Source organism: Mesoplodon bidens (assembly GCF_964165515.1).
Source record: "Mesoplodon bidens genome assembly, contig: HAP1_SCAFFOLD_97, whole genome shotgun sequence".
NCBI lineage: Eukaryota > Metazoa > Chordata > Mammalia > Artiodactyla > Ziphiidae > Mesoplodon > Mesoplodon bidens.
This window is the reverse complement of record NW_027672422.1, coordinates 137,872-151,865: the sequence shown is the minus strand read 5'-3', so window position 1 is coordinate 151,865 and position 13,994 is coordinate 137,872. Positions and strand designations below refer to the sequence as shown.

At 39.9% G+C, this 13,994-nt stretch overlaps 1 protein-coding gene across 1 annotated transcript in view; it reads right to left on the bottom strand.

The window, feature by feature from the left end:
- Positions 1-13,994, bottom strand: part of LOC308610220 (putative helicase senataxin) — a gene marked incomplete at its 3' end in the record, with an annotated part of 70,196 nt that overhangs the window by 19,044 nt on the left and 37,158 nt on the right. Inside the window, exons 11-16 of the mRNA XM_081259442.1 lie at positions 10,543-10,716; positions 7,992-8,224; positions 6,764-6,931; positions 5,939-6,089; positions 669-770; positions 363-478 (exon numbers count right to left, since the gene is read on the bottom strand). Of these exons, the coding sequence (XP_081115568.1) occupies positions 363-478; positions 669-770; positions 5,939-6,089; positions 6,764-6,931; positions 7,992-8,224; positions 10,543-10,716 (944 nt within the window). The remainder of the gene's footprint in view (positions 1-362; positions 479-668; positions 771-5,938; positions 6,090-6,763; positions 6,932-7,991; positions 8,225-10,542; positions 10,717-13,994) is intronic.

The following is a 13,994-nucleotide window of genomic DNA, read 5'->3' as shown; positions in this document are numbered from 1 at the left end:
GGAAGTCCAATAAATTCTTAATAGTGTGTATGATTCAGTTCTGTTCAGAGTACTGCAGGTACGCTTTCTGCTTAAGCAGGCCAACCCTTGGGGCATCACTTACGTGTTATCTACTCTGCCTTCATGCTATTAACAGTGGCGTTCAGTGGCTAAAACAGACTGCACGTGGCCTGCAAAGTCTGAAATACTTACTATCTTGTTCTTTTAAAAAAAGGTTAACCCCGAATGTAAGGCATACCATCTCTGTGTACATTTTTGTACACAAATTATGCTATTCCACAATGAAAGAATGGCATCAAATACTCACCAACTAGTTTATCTATGAGCTTTTAAAAAACACTGATCAAGACATGTTTAGATACCTGTAGTTCCCTTCCACCTCGGCATAAAGCACGCTGGCGAGAAAGTTCATCTAGTTGATGATCTAGAAATTCCTTTCTTCTGTGAATCTCATGAATATGAAAAGGTAAGTCTTTTTCTTTAAAAAAAAAGATAAAAAGCTGTTGATTCTAACAAATACACACATATGCATACAAATGAGAAGAAAAACTAGCTTTCAAAACTAGACTACTTCTAGGGTCTCCAAATTACCTTTAATGCCCATGCCATTTTCTACCATACAAAAAGAAACAGAAATCAATTTATATATACCTTTATTCAGTACTTACTCATTCTGTGGTTAACTTGGCTCTCCAAACTGAATTTTAGGACCTCAGTATTAATACACTTTTCTGGACCTAGACGTACTAAATTTATATCTCCACAGTTTCCTGTTGATAGAAGTCACACTTAGAGGTTAATAAGAATGCTGTCAATTTCTGTACATAATAATTATTTCTAAGCAAATATATTAACAATCAGAGAAAGGAGCTAACATGAACTATTAATCAACCAAATACCTGGAACTGCGCTAGAGGTTCCACACACATTCTTTTAGATTTGCTTCATAAGAATCCTATAAGGCAAGGATTTATTTCCACCTAATAAAAGCTACTGAGGTTGCACAAGCAGTACACTGCAGAGTTGAGATTCTATTACACTAATGCTTCTCAAACTATGTTCTATACATCACTCCATGGTAAAATGTATTTGGGAAATGGCGAGTGAAAATAAAACAAATTTCTTGACCATAGGATATTTCGAAGATGAAGACTTTTCTCTATTAATGCAGGTCTGAATTCCCCAAACAGAATCTTACAGGACCATCAAATGCTTTTCTGCAGAATACTGAGAACCACGGTTTTGAAACACTGTTCCACATCACAATGCCACTCCAGGATCTAAGGGACACAAGATGCTGGAAATTCTGGAATATGGTAATTCCAAAAACTGTCAGCATCATTTAACTGGTTTATTAACCACATTTTAATTTTAGGTTAGCACATTTCAGATATTATTTAATCTAAAAGTCTCCCACTGCTTCACTGAACTACTAAACTATAGCAATCATGCAGCGTTTATTAGCACTTATCCCAATCTGACACATCACATACTTGTTTGCTATCTCCTTCCACTGAATCCAAGTCCCATAAGAACCAGGTTTTGTTTTGGTCACAGCCTAGAAGCGCAGCTGGCACGTAAGTACAATAAACATACACTGAATGAATAAATGAACTCATTATACAGCTGTTCACACATATTTTTGTTCCTAGTTCAGCTCATTCTTCTAAAATTTGAAGCCATCTTCTCTGACCAACATTTACTTGAAGGTGTCAAAATTGCTAACTTGTGTTTCTACCAGAAAGGTGGATGAGATTTATAGCCACTATAAGCATCTAAAAATGCTCCAGAAATTAAAACAGACATCCTTTAAATTGCAGGGTGAGCTCAGAAGGATGTAAGAGAAATTCCTAGGGGCCAAAAACAAAGAGAAAGGTGAAAAACAGAGGTGAAAGCCCCTGAGCTGCTGTGGCTTCCCTGGAGGGAACAGGGTGAGGGCTGGTCACTCTCTAGATGCTTAGGTGTTTGTTTTTTCATTTACATACAATCAAATGCAGAGATTTAAAAATCCTTAGTTCTACAGAGTTTGACAAATATCTACATCAGCAAAACTACCATTCCAATCAACATATAGAAATTTTACAATGGGGGCTTGGATTTTAACGTCCACTAGAAAGCAAGAGGGCATGGAAGAGGTGGAGGGATGAAAACGACATGAATCTATCTTGGCCTGGGCTTAGCTGGGAAAAAAAACTCTCTTCTAGGACTTTCCAACTATAGGCCCATGCCACATGTGGACTTAGAGCCTAAACACATAATACAGAGAATGACAAAGGTGACCCAACCAAAATACAGTTGAGATTTTAAAAATGAGAATACAGTGAACAATGTTATACCAATATATTTGAAAACCTAAGGTGAAGTGGAGATTTTTCTTGAATAATATGAATTAGCAAAACTCACTCAAATGTAGAAAACTTGAATAAACCAACAATTAAAGACATTCAGCACACAGAAACTTACCCATCTGTCAAAAAACAGACAAAAAACAAACAAACAAGAAGCCCCCCAAAAAACAACACTAAAAACAAATTAACCTTCAAGTAACAGGTAATTCCCTGTCATATATGAAACATCCCAAATAAATGTCTGTATAAATTCTTTTTTTTTTTTTTTTTTTTGTGGTTCACGGGCCTCTTACTGCTCTGGCCTCTCCCATTGTGGAGCACAGGCTCCAGACGCACAGGCTCAGCCGCCATGGCTTATGGGCCCAGCCTCTCTGTGGCACGTGGGATCCTCCCGGACCAGGGCACGAACACATGTCCTCTGCATCGGCAGGCAGACTCTCAACCACTACGGCACCAGGGAAGCCCTGTATAACTTCATTTTTAAAGTCTGTATAACTTCAATACTAAAACCAAAGATATGACAAAGAAAAATTATAGGCTGCCGTCAGTTAAAAAAATCAATAGCAATCCAGCAATGTGGTAAAAAAATCATAGTACACAACCAAGCAGACCTTATTCTAGGAATCAAAGATATTTTCAAATTAGTAAAGCATTGTAGGGAATTCCCTGGCAGTCCAGTGGTTAGGACTCGGCACTTTCACTGCCATGGGCCTGGTTTCAAACCCTGGTCGGGGAACTCAGATCCCTTAAGCCTCGGGGTATGGAAAGAAAGAAGAAAAGAAAGAAAAGAAAAGGGGCTTCCCTGGTTGCGCAGTGGTTGAGAGTCTGCCTGCCGATGCAGGGGACAGAGGTTCGTGCCCCAGTCCGGGATGATCCCATATGCCGTGGAGCGGCTAGGCCCGGGAGCCATGGCCACTGAGCCTGCGCGTCCAGACCCTGTGCTCCGCAACGGGAGAGGCCACAACAGTGAGAGGCCAGCGTACCACACAAAAAAAAAAAAAAAAAAGGAAAGGAAAAGAAAGAAAAGAAAGAATGAAAGAAAGAAAGAAAAGAAAAGCAGAATTCCCTGGTTAGGACTCTGTGCTTGCACTGCCATATGGTGAGGGGGAGGGGTATATGAATGAAAAAAAACTGCATGCAGTAAAATTCAACACCCATTCATTAAAAAACTCTAATTAGGTGGGGACTTTTTTAACCTGATAAAAGCGTATATACCAAACCCCAGGAACAAACATCACACTTAATGGTGAGATGTCCAAGGTATTTCTGTAAAGGACACCCAGGACCACTGGACATAGTGAAAAGAAGCAAAAATGAAAGTACTGAATAAGAAGAAAAAAGCCGTCTTTACTGACAAGAGATGTCATTTTCTCTCTAACAAAAATATTAAAAATCCAACCTAGACACTACACTTGTGCCACCTTCGTCCCAGCCTTCTCGTGTTGTCAGCCCACACCTGAAAAAGGGCTTATTACCCTCCCTCAGTGAAAGGAAAGTGAAAACCACGCGGGAACTGTTCTCGGTTGTATAATTTGATACAACTACTTTGGAGCAGAACCGGGCACTATCTAGAATCAGCACAAATCCTTCAACCCAGCATTCTCATTTCTAGGTATATATACACTAGACCAGTGTTTTTATAAACTCTTTTGACCGTGATCTATAGTATGAGGTACACTTCACATTGAAAGCCAGCACACTCATACCTCACCAATAAAACAGGTTTCACAATACAATACTTTACCCCTCACTACCTACACTCTAATCTTTTCTGTTCTCTTCTGTTCTATCTTATCTTGTGTAAGTATGCTGGTTCTGATCTCCCTAAACTGATTTCACAATCCACTAACTGGTCACAAGCCACAGTGTGAAAGCACTGCCCTAGCAGCCTGTATGAATACTCAGGAGACGTGAGTAAGAACACAGTACTCCAGTGTACTCCCTTCAGCTGCTGTACAGTACAACACAATACAACTCAGTCACTGCAGTAAACGTTTTCATCCTGCACTGGAGAAACAGGCACAAGTACAGGAATTAAGTTTGAAATAACAAAAAAAAAAAAAGGGAAAGAACTTACATTTCTATCAATGGATAACGAATGAACTGTGCACTCATAGATGAGACACCCTATAGCAGTTAACATGAATGACCGTATCCATATACAGCGATACATAAAGTCATAGTTCTCACAAACATAATGGTGAGTAGAAAAGTTGCCGTTCACAATGCATTTTCAGTTTTAAAAGCAAATGACCTCTAGATGTAGCTAATACATGTGCAATAAAAGGGGAAATATGTGTGATCCCTGCGAAGACAGACGACACATCCTGGCTGCTCCTGCAGCTGGTGTGGCCACGGGACTAAGTTCTGGCCAAAAGGAAATAAGCAGAGGTGCTACTGGCAGCGTCTCAGAACTTTCCTTAAAGCACAGCTAGTATATCTGTCCCTTTTTCCTTGCACTTGCTAGATGGGACTACTGGTGCTGGAGCAGCTGTTTCTGACCATGAGGTGCACTAAGGAGTGGGGGGGTCCCACGTAGTGCAGCAACAAGGTAGAAAGACCCTAGGTCTCTGAAGACTCGGAAGTAGAGTCATCACGCCAGTATCATCCCTCAGCTGCCCATCTCTGGGCTTCTGAGTAAGAAGGAAATAAACTTCTATCATAGTTAAGCCACTGTAGTTGGAGTGTCTATTATTTGAAGCCTAATTGAATCTTAACTGATTTAGGTCACTGCCAGGTAACATCAAGGAAAATAAAATTTGCTTAGGGAAGATGAGATACATGTGCTTAGAAGAGCAGCCCGACCCAGAGCCATAACCACGCCACTCAGGATGGCTGGTGTGAGAGGAGGTGTTAAGGTTAAGTGCACAGAAATGACTTTACACATTCGCTCAAGCATTCCGAATCCTCGGTGGCAATGCTCTTCAATCTGTCAACTGTACTGAAAAGACTTGTCCCTGTGGTATACTTTACATCTCAACTCCTCAGCTTCTCCGCCTATAAAATGTAGATAGGTTATTTATTGCATGGCTCAGAGGATTACTCTGAGTACTGACACATAGTGAGCACTCGGTAACCATAAGTGATGACTGCTCTAGCTTTTGTGTCACTAAACATCTACTAAGTCCCAACTGAGTGCCAGGCACTGTTCCAGGCACGGGGGTTACTACAATGAACACATTTTTAAAAGCCCTTGCCTTGGTGGACCTCGTTATATTCTAGCTAGACTGAACCATCCACGGTTCTCTGGCTTCTGGTCCTTTTTATGTACAGTAAGTTCCACCAGAGTCCTCTCCCCACTTCACTTCCTCATTGCTCTTCCAAGTTTCATCTTAGATATCATTTCCTCTAAAAGTCTTCCCTAACCCCTACACAACTGAATCAAGGGCTGCTCTAAGGTGTTTCAAACGGCACAGGGCCTGGCACAGAATAAATGCTCCAAAATATTCAGTAAACAAAGCAGTAAGTACACATGGGCCACAGCCTCAAGTAGAAAAAATGACCAGAACTGGCTTGCTCTTTGTCATTCAAAGTTACCACACTAAACACTGAAAACAAAAACAAATGAAAAGCCCACATAAGTATCATACCTAAAGGATTCTTCTTGTCTTTACACTTCTCGTTGAATTCAAGCATAATTTTTTTCGTAAGTTCATCAACAGCTGTATTGGAAGGTGCACACACAAGGACACGGTTTTGTTTGATTTTGGCATTGGAGTTCTCATCTGAATGCCCCCTCCTCTGGTTCGACAATTTGCAACAAATAAACAAACAAACAAAAAAACAAACAATACTGATAAGCTCTATTGTGCAGTGTTATAGTTCTTCTCTACTGTCACATATATTTGAAAGTTCCCCTAATAAATAGTTAAAAGTAAATAAAAGCACCTACATCTTACACTGATGTTAAAAAATTACTCTGGCTGGGAATTCCCTGGCCAACGAGTGGTTAGGACGCAGTGCTCTTACTGCCAAGGGCCCAGGTTTGATCCCTGGTCGGGGAACTAAGATCCCACATGCCGCATGGTGTGCCCGAAAAAATAAATTACTCTGGCATAAAATCTAACTTCTCTGAGCCTTACCTTACTATCCACTTATTTTATTCAATGTTCAATCCAAAATGTAACCCAGGAATACATTCAAGATTGTCTCCTGGGATTAGCCGTGACCTATAATAAAGCCCGAAGACCACTATTCTAGCCCTTAGAATTAGTTTCACACAAGATAACATTTTCTGTTCCTTTTAGTTCTTATAACCTTCTCTATCTCTGCTAACGCTTTATCTGATATAGTTCCACACAGTATCAAAAAGATACACAGAAGTGAAGGGAAAAACACACTTTAGTACTTATTTACACGTTAAAGTAAAACAACATACTCAATTAAGGGCACAGATGCCCTCGTGCACACTCTACCTCTGTCAGTAGGCGGTACAGGAGGCCCACAATGGTTTTTGATTTTCCTGTCCCGGGTGGTCCATGAATCAGACAGATCTTGGCAACTGCTGGGGAGTGTTTCACCATGGCATATGCAGTTTCTATCGCTTTCTTTTGGTCTTCATTGAAATCTTTTAGGTAGGCGATCTATACAAAAGACACTAGTGAGAACGAGCGGTTCTTCCTGGGATGGCACAGGAGAGCGAGAGAGTGGAAGACATCTGTTTGAACTGCTGCTGACCTTTGTCAGACAGAAGCTTTGGTGGTGATCAGGCAAAACCCCAAAATGACCCTTAATCTAAGAACCACTTTCGCTACTGGAAAGAGCTACTGATGAGTCTACAGGCCTCAGTCCACCTACAACCACAACAACTATATTTTTATTTGTGATTCTTATAAAGATGATCACAATAAACTGTTTTGTACTTTTCTTCTTTTTATTCCGTGGTTCTTCCCATTTTAGTCAATCCTCTCTTTAGACAGTAAAAACATTCCAAGACTTCCTTTCCTAACACAAGTGATACAGTCAAAACAACAGGGATTTGGGGTCAGATCTGAGTCTACACCTCAGTTTCACTCAAACGCTAGGTCTCTAAACTCCTAACCTCTCTGGGCTTCAGGCTTTGACAATCATTAAATCTGGGATTCCTTAGAGGGTGGGAACTGACTGAGAAAATGCATATGAAAGTCCTAACACAAGACAGGGGTTCAAATAACATTCCTTTCCTTCCGCCTGTCTCTGTGTTAATTTCCTGGAACTTACACCCAACTCTTACAACAATGAGAAATATGTGTTCACACAAAAATCACAACTTCGTCGTCACACTGACAACAGTACCAGTCAATGCTCCACTGATCATTCAAATGCAAAAGTCATTCCATTAAACCTCCTCTTACTCCTGTATTTAATTACCTAACAAACACTTAAGTAGGATGTTCACCTCACATTTTAATGCTGCTCTGCAAGCATGTTTTCAATTCCTTTTTGGACTCTACCTTTTTTCCTGAGGTAAGCTGACTAACTTAACACAAAGAACTACTTTGCAATATTAAAGAAAACTAAGCACTAAAAACGTCACTGGGCACACATGGTGACTTTGTCTTTGTTGTAGACAACAGGGAATGTGTGACAGATAAAAATAACATGCTTTAACATCTTGACATGAAATGTTCTGACTTTCCCTGTTATCAAATGACTGTCACTCACAATTCTCTCAGATGCTGTAGTTAGTAAATCTTTTGTACAGAAGTCCATGGGGTTTGGATTCAGAACGGCTCTGGCCAGTTGGTTCCGACCACTCAGCAAAGACATGGCTTTCAACTTCCTCTGTGTAGTCACCAGAGAGCTGATTACAAGACATTTCACGAATTCATTTAAATTGACTGGTAAATTATGTTGAGTCTGGATGGAAAGGGAACACTCAGATTTCCCATTACGCACTATTATCAAGAAGGAGAAAAAGCAATTTCAGTTACCAGTGAATAACAGTGTCCAGTTAAAAAGGTTATTCAGAACAAGGTGTTTTGTAACATTTTTTTTTTGTGGTATGCAGCCCTCTCTCAATGTTGTGGCCTCTCCCGTTGCAGAGCACAGGCTCCGGACACGCAGGCTCAGCGGCCATGGCTCACGGGCCTAGCCACTCTGTGGCACGTGGGGTCTTCTCAGACCGGGGCACGAACCCATGTCCCCTGCATCGGCAGGCAGACTCTCAACCGCTGCGCCACCAGGGAAGCCCTGTAACATGTTTTTTATACATCATTTAAATAATTTTCTCAGTAAGTATCTACTGACTGCCTCCTAAGAACCAGGCAACATTCCTGTCCTCTGGAGGCTTATTTTTTAGAAGAAGGGGGCAGATAAGCAAATAAACATGTCAGGTGATGGTAAGTGCTAGGAAGAAAGCTGAGAAGGGGGATGAGGAAGTGATGAGGGTTGTGAGGGAGTGTTGTGGTAGACAGGAGAGTCAGGGGAGGTTTTCCTGATATGATATTTGAGCAGAGCCATGGCATTAAGTGAGTGAGCCATGCCCGTAACCAGGGAAAGTGGGTTACAGGCAGAGAATCAGCAACTGCAAAGACAATGGGGCAGCGAGGTGCCTGGATTAATTTCACAACAGGGAGAAGGCCAGAATGGCTAGAAGGAAAAGCAGGGAGAAGCGAGATAGAAGACCAAGACGGTAAATGCAGCTACACTTCAGAGGGCTCTGCAGTTAACCACTCTGAACATGACTCTGAGTCAGGTCAAGAGCACAGGACAGCTCCGCGCAGGTAAGTGACACACGCTAAGTCACACATTAAAAGAATCACTTATCGCGAATGAAGAATAAACTGCAATGGAAAAAGCACAAGAAGACAACTTAAGAGGCTAAAATCTAGGTAAAAGTGAATGGTCACGTGGGCCAGGAGGCAGCAGGAGAGGTGGCACTTGGATGTAGGATATATGGCCAAGGAAGATCCGACAGGACTTCCTGATGCATTAGATGGAGCGTGCGAGGGAAAGCAGGACTCGAGGATGACTCTGAGGTTTTGGGCTGAGCAACTGGAAGAATGGGATGGAGGTCCCACATGCTGAGTTGGGAAAAAACGGAGCAACAGCAGATGTCAGGCAGTAAATCAAGTGCTTCCTTTTGGAGTAGGTTTGAAATGTCTAATAATCTCCAAATGGAGACGTCAGGTAGTTGGATGCATGAGGAGTTCCGGGAAGGAGACAGAAACCATTGCTAAATCTTAGAAACAGAACTTTGGCAAATGTAACCACTTGTAAGAGTTGAAAGCACAGATGAAGCTAGATATCCCTGGTGCTCAATGCATCTTGCACAAAGAACTGAGCTCTGACCACACAATAGTGGACATGGCACACCAGTTATGATGCGGCACGATGTTAAACTCTAAGAGCTTTGTTGCTATTTTTAAGATATGATACAAAAAGGGGAAGGAATAATGATCACATATTCGCTTCCCGTAACAGAGACTAAGAGAGCAGCAATGTCAAAAAGGCAGCTTGGCATATATCAAGCATGTGGACTTCGTAGTCAAACAAAATTAGGTTTCAATTCTGGACCGAGTGTTTAATAGTAAGGATGCCTTTGGATATGTTACTTAACATCCCTGAACTCTGATTTCCCAATGAGCAGGGAGCAAACCATTCTGCTTTGCAGGGCTCTGGGAAAAGATGATAAATGTGTACAGGAAGGACAGGGCACACTGGCTGGCACACAGTCAGTAGTCCTTAAATTCAAGCTAACATAATTTTTGTTATGCTACCTTAGGGAGAGAAGTCCCTACACCACAGTGGATGGGAGTGATGAAACAGTAAACCCCTCCAGTTGCCTTACAATTAGTTCTGTGTTTGGTCTGCTCATCAATAATTAGCCCCCAAACCAAGGCTGGAATGTGATTTAACAAACAGATGGTTTGCAAACTGTCTGTTTTATAACAAACACACTGACAGATGAAGGAATTTACTAGAAGGAGAAGACATTACAAAAGAAAGCTTTAAAATCCTAAGTCTAAAGCAGTACGTGCTGGGCCTTTTCCAGCTGAGTCTAGAAAAACTAAAAGAGGACTCTGAATGGTAAGTAATCAACCTAGCAAATACAGTCTGGTAAACATAGAGCAAACATACATCTGGTAAATGGACAGCAAATAGAGGGCTGGTAAATGTATAGCAAATACATGGCTAGTAAAGCCTAATTTAGAGGGAGATGAAAAGATGAGCTGCTGACAGATTTCTCTTCCATGTCTCATTAGGTACTTACTGACTGAAGTGCGGCGGAACGTATGAACATAGCCACAGTAATGTTCACGGGGAACTTGCAGGCGATGTCTCTCTATATCCTTCTTCTCTCCATTTAGTCTTTCAGGAACCAAAAACACCAAATCATTTTCCTTTGGATGAAGCTGTTTAGCTAGTTCACATTCCTCAAGATAAACTATAACACAAGAAGAAGCCAGCATTTATTCTAACAGAATTAGTTTACATGAGATTAAAGGATATTAAACGCTTGTACTAAGTTCAAGCAAGTATACAGCACTAGCGGACTTTGTACATACTTCAAAATGATAGTCTAAGCTAGTCAGCATTGACAAATATTGATTACACAGCATTATAAAAGTCTTCTTAAAACCTGCTACAAAGCCAAAATAGATGAAGTCATAATATTCAAAAGTAGCTAATACATTTCTTTTCCTTGAAGTTTACCTTAGTTTTTAATCAAGGAATTTTCACTTTTGTGCCCTGCTTTCAAAATCCCGAGAGAAAATCTGGAAACAGATCCATGTACACGTAAGAATTTTGAGCCTACTAGTGGCATTTCAAACAAGGGGGAAAGGACAGTAGTAAAATAAATGGGGCTGGGAAAACAGAGCAAGCTCTAAAATTAAAAAAAGTTCAGTACCAACTGCCAAATCCAGCAGCAACATACTGAACCAAAGCACGAAGTACTAGGATTAAGTAGACTGAACTACTAAGTCTAAAAAGAATTTTAAAAATGCATCATGTAAGAAATGTCTATTTGAAGGCATCAGAGAGCAAATACAACAATGAAGAATCACTCTGTTGAGATCCAGAACAAGGTGGAGATCCGTAAGGGTCAGCCCAGTATTTTCCCTAGAAACATCTGAACTCTTCAGGGAGTGGCAGCCAGGAATTTGAGCAGTACCTGGGATAGCCTTGTACAAAAAAAAGAGACAAAAACTGGAGTCCAGGGCCTGCATAGATAAAGTAGGCATCCTGGTAGCCCTCAAGCTTCAGGTAGGGACCATGAAGGACTACACCCAACAATGAAGGCAGCTTCAATTCACCCGAGTACTTCAGGAAAGCTCAATCCTTTAAGCCGGATTAAGATGATCCCACATTGCTAGTACTCCCCGAATCCTGGCAGAAGCAAAGAAAAATCCTCTCTGGAAGAGGACATCCTATCATCCTAGGCCCCTGATTATTTTTTAAATAGCTTTCCAAAGACAATGACCAACATATTAGAAATAAGCAAAGCACCAGGAGAGAATACATGAACTACTAGAATCAACAAACAAACAAAAAAGGGCTGCACAAGGCACTACACAGAGTACATTCCTTGAATTGGTTCTAGGACTCCCGCAGGCACCAAAATCCTCAGATGCTCATGTCCCTTATGTAAAACGGCATAGTATTTGCATATAACCCACGCACATCCTCCAGTACACTTTAAATCATCTCTAGATTACTTATAATACCTAATACAATGCAAACGCTATGGACATAGTTGTAAATCCAACATAAGTGGTATGTAAATAGGTGCTGGTGCATAGCAAACATGTTTTTCTGGAATTTTTTTTCCCTGAATATTTTCAATCCACGCTTGAATCTGATGACGCAAATCCCGCAAATACAGAGGACCAACTGTATGTATAACACAGTTTAAAATATAGAGTTAAAATACGTAACAATAATAATATACAAAGTGGAACAGATAAACAGGGTTAAAGTTTTTTAAGATTTTGCCTTATCTATGGAGACACTTAAAGTATCGATGAAATCTGTAAACTTTGAATCATGTACGCTCTAAGTTTTCACCTAAACTACTAAATGGCAAAAGAGGTACAAGTTGACGTATAATTTCCAAACTAAAAGAAAAGAAAAAATGAATGGTTCAAAGGTCTCACATATATGTAAAGAGTACACTCTAGTTCTATCAGTTTTTTCTTTATATATTTTATTAGGTATTCAAAATGGTCCTATCTTCTGTTCACTGAACTTGCTATCATTGTGAAATACTCGCTTTTAATCTCAAATAATGCTCTTCTGCCGTAAAGTCTATTTAGTCTGGTATTAACAGAGCAAAACAAGTTTCTTTTAGTTGGGTTTGCATGAGTAGCTTTCTCCAATCTTCCTCTTCTAACCTTTCTGTATCCTTATGTTTACATGTATTACTTGTAAACAGCATGTAACATGCCAATACTGATCTTGAAATAACTTTTTCTACCCAAAGATACTACGGCTACTTAGAAAATTGAAAGCTCACATACAGGATAAAACATATAGATGGTATCGGTTACATCAGGTAGCAAGAAAGCTCTCAAAGACTAGCCTGTCTAAAGGGCTCAGGAGCCAACTTGAAGAAACCAATTACAAAGACTTGAAACAAGTGTATTTAAGTCCATGTGTTCATAACGAAAAAACATTTTTTTAAAGTTCACTGGTCAACCCAGCACTTGCAGAGAATTAAGTCATTATTTTGAAAACTGGTCAGGAGCCAAGTATCAATACTTATTCTACCCTTCTTTATAAAGTATACTACTGAGTAATCAAATAAAATAGAGCACTTTTTCTTTACAGAACTACAATAGCAAATAAATGAAGAAATGATCAAATAAAAATATCACCATTTTGTATCCTTTAGTAAAATAATTAATCTAGGCATTAAGGATCAACGGTTATAAGTATTACAAAAAGAGAAATTAGAGATCAAGCACCTCCTGATAAAGGAACACACCAACCTCAGCTATGAACTAGTTTTGCCAAAAATATTAGGTCAAATGAAACTGATCAAGCCTCTAGATCCAACTATCAATTTACAAAAAGTACAAAGGACTGAAAAACATACTAAACACCACCAGGGGGATGCTATCAGCAAGACACAGACACAGACCCTGTAATTCTACAGGGTCAACAACACAATTTCTTCAAAAAATAAATTACAAAGCGGGAGGGATCCATGAAGGAGACCATTGTAATTGAAGAAGACATATTAACAATGTCAGTGAGTGGACCTAACTTGGATCTTAATTCAAGCAGGCTGAAATAAATTGTTCTTTATGAGGAAACGGAAAACTTGAACACTGTCTAGCTATCTAATATTAAGAAATCATGGTTCATACTTTAGCAACAAAATAATGAATTATCAGCAAAAATACTATGAATTTTTAGGTCCATCTCTATTAGAGATAGTCACTTAAATAATTATGACACCAAAAGAAAAAAAATCTAACCAATGATGATCTGCAAAACCTCTCCCTAGAAAACTGTAAAACATTACTGAAAGTAAACCTAAATAACTGACAGTATGTATCGTTTTCAAATCAGTATTAGAAAGATGTCAATTCTTAACAAATGTCCACATCTTTTTTTTCTCTAAAACTTACATGGTAACGCAAAGGGACAAGAATAGCCAACGTACTCTTAAGGCCAAACAAGGTAAGCAGACTTGCTCATTAATGTTTATAATAAAGC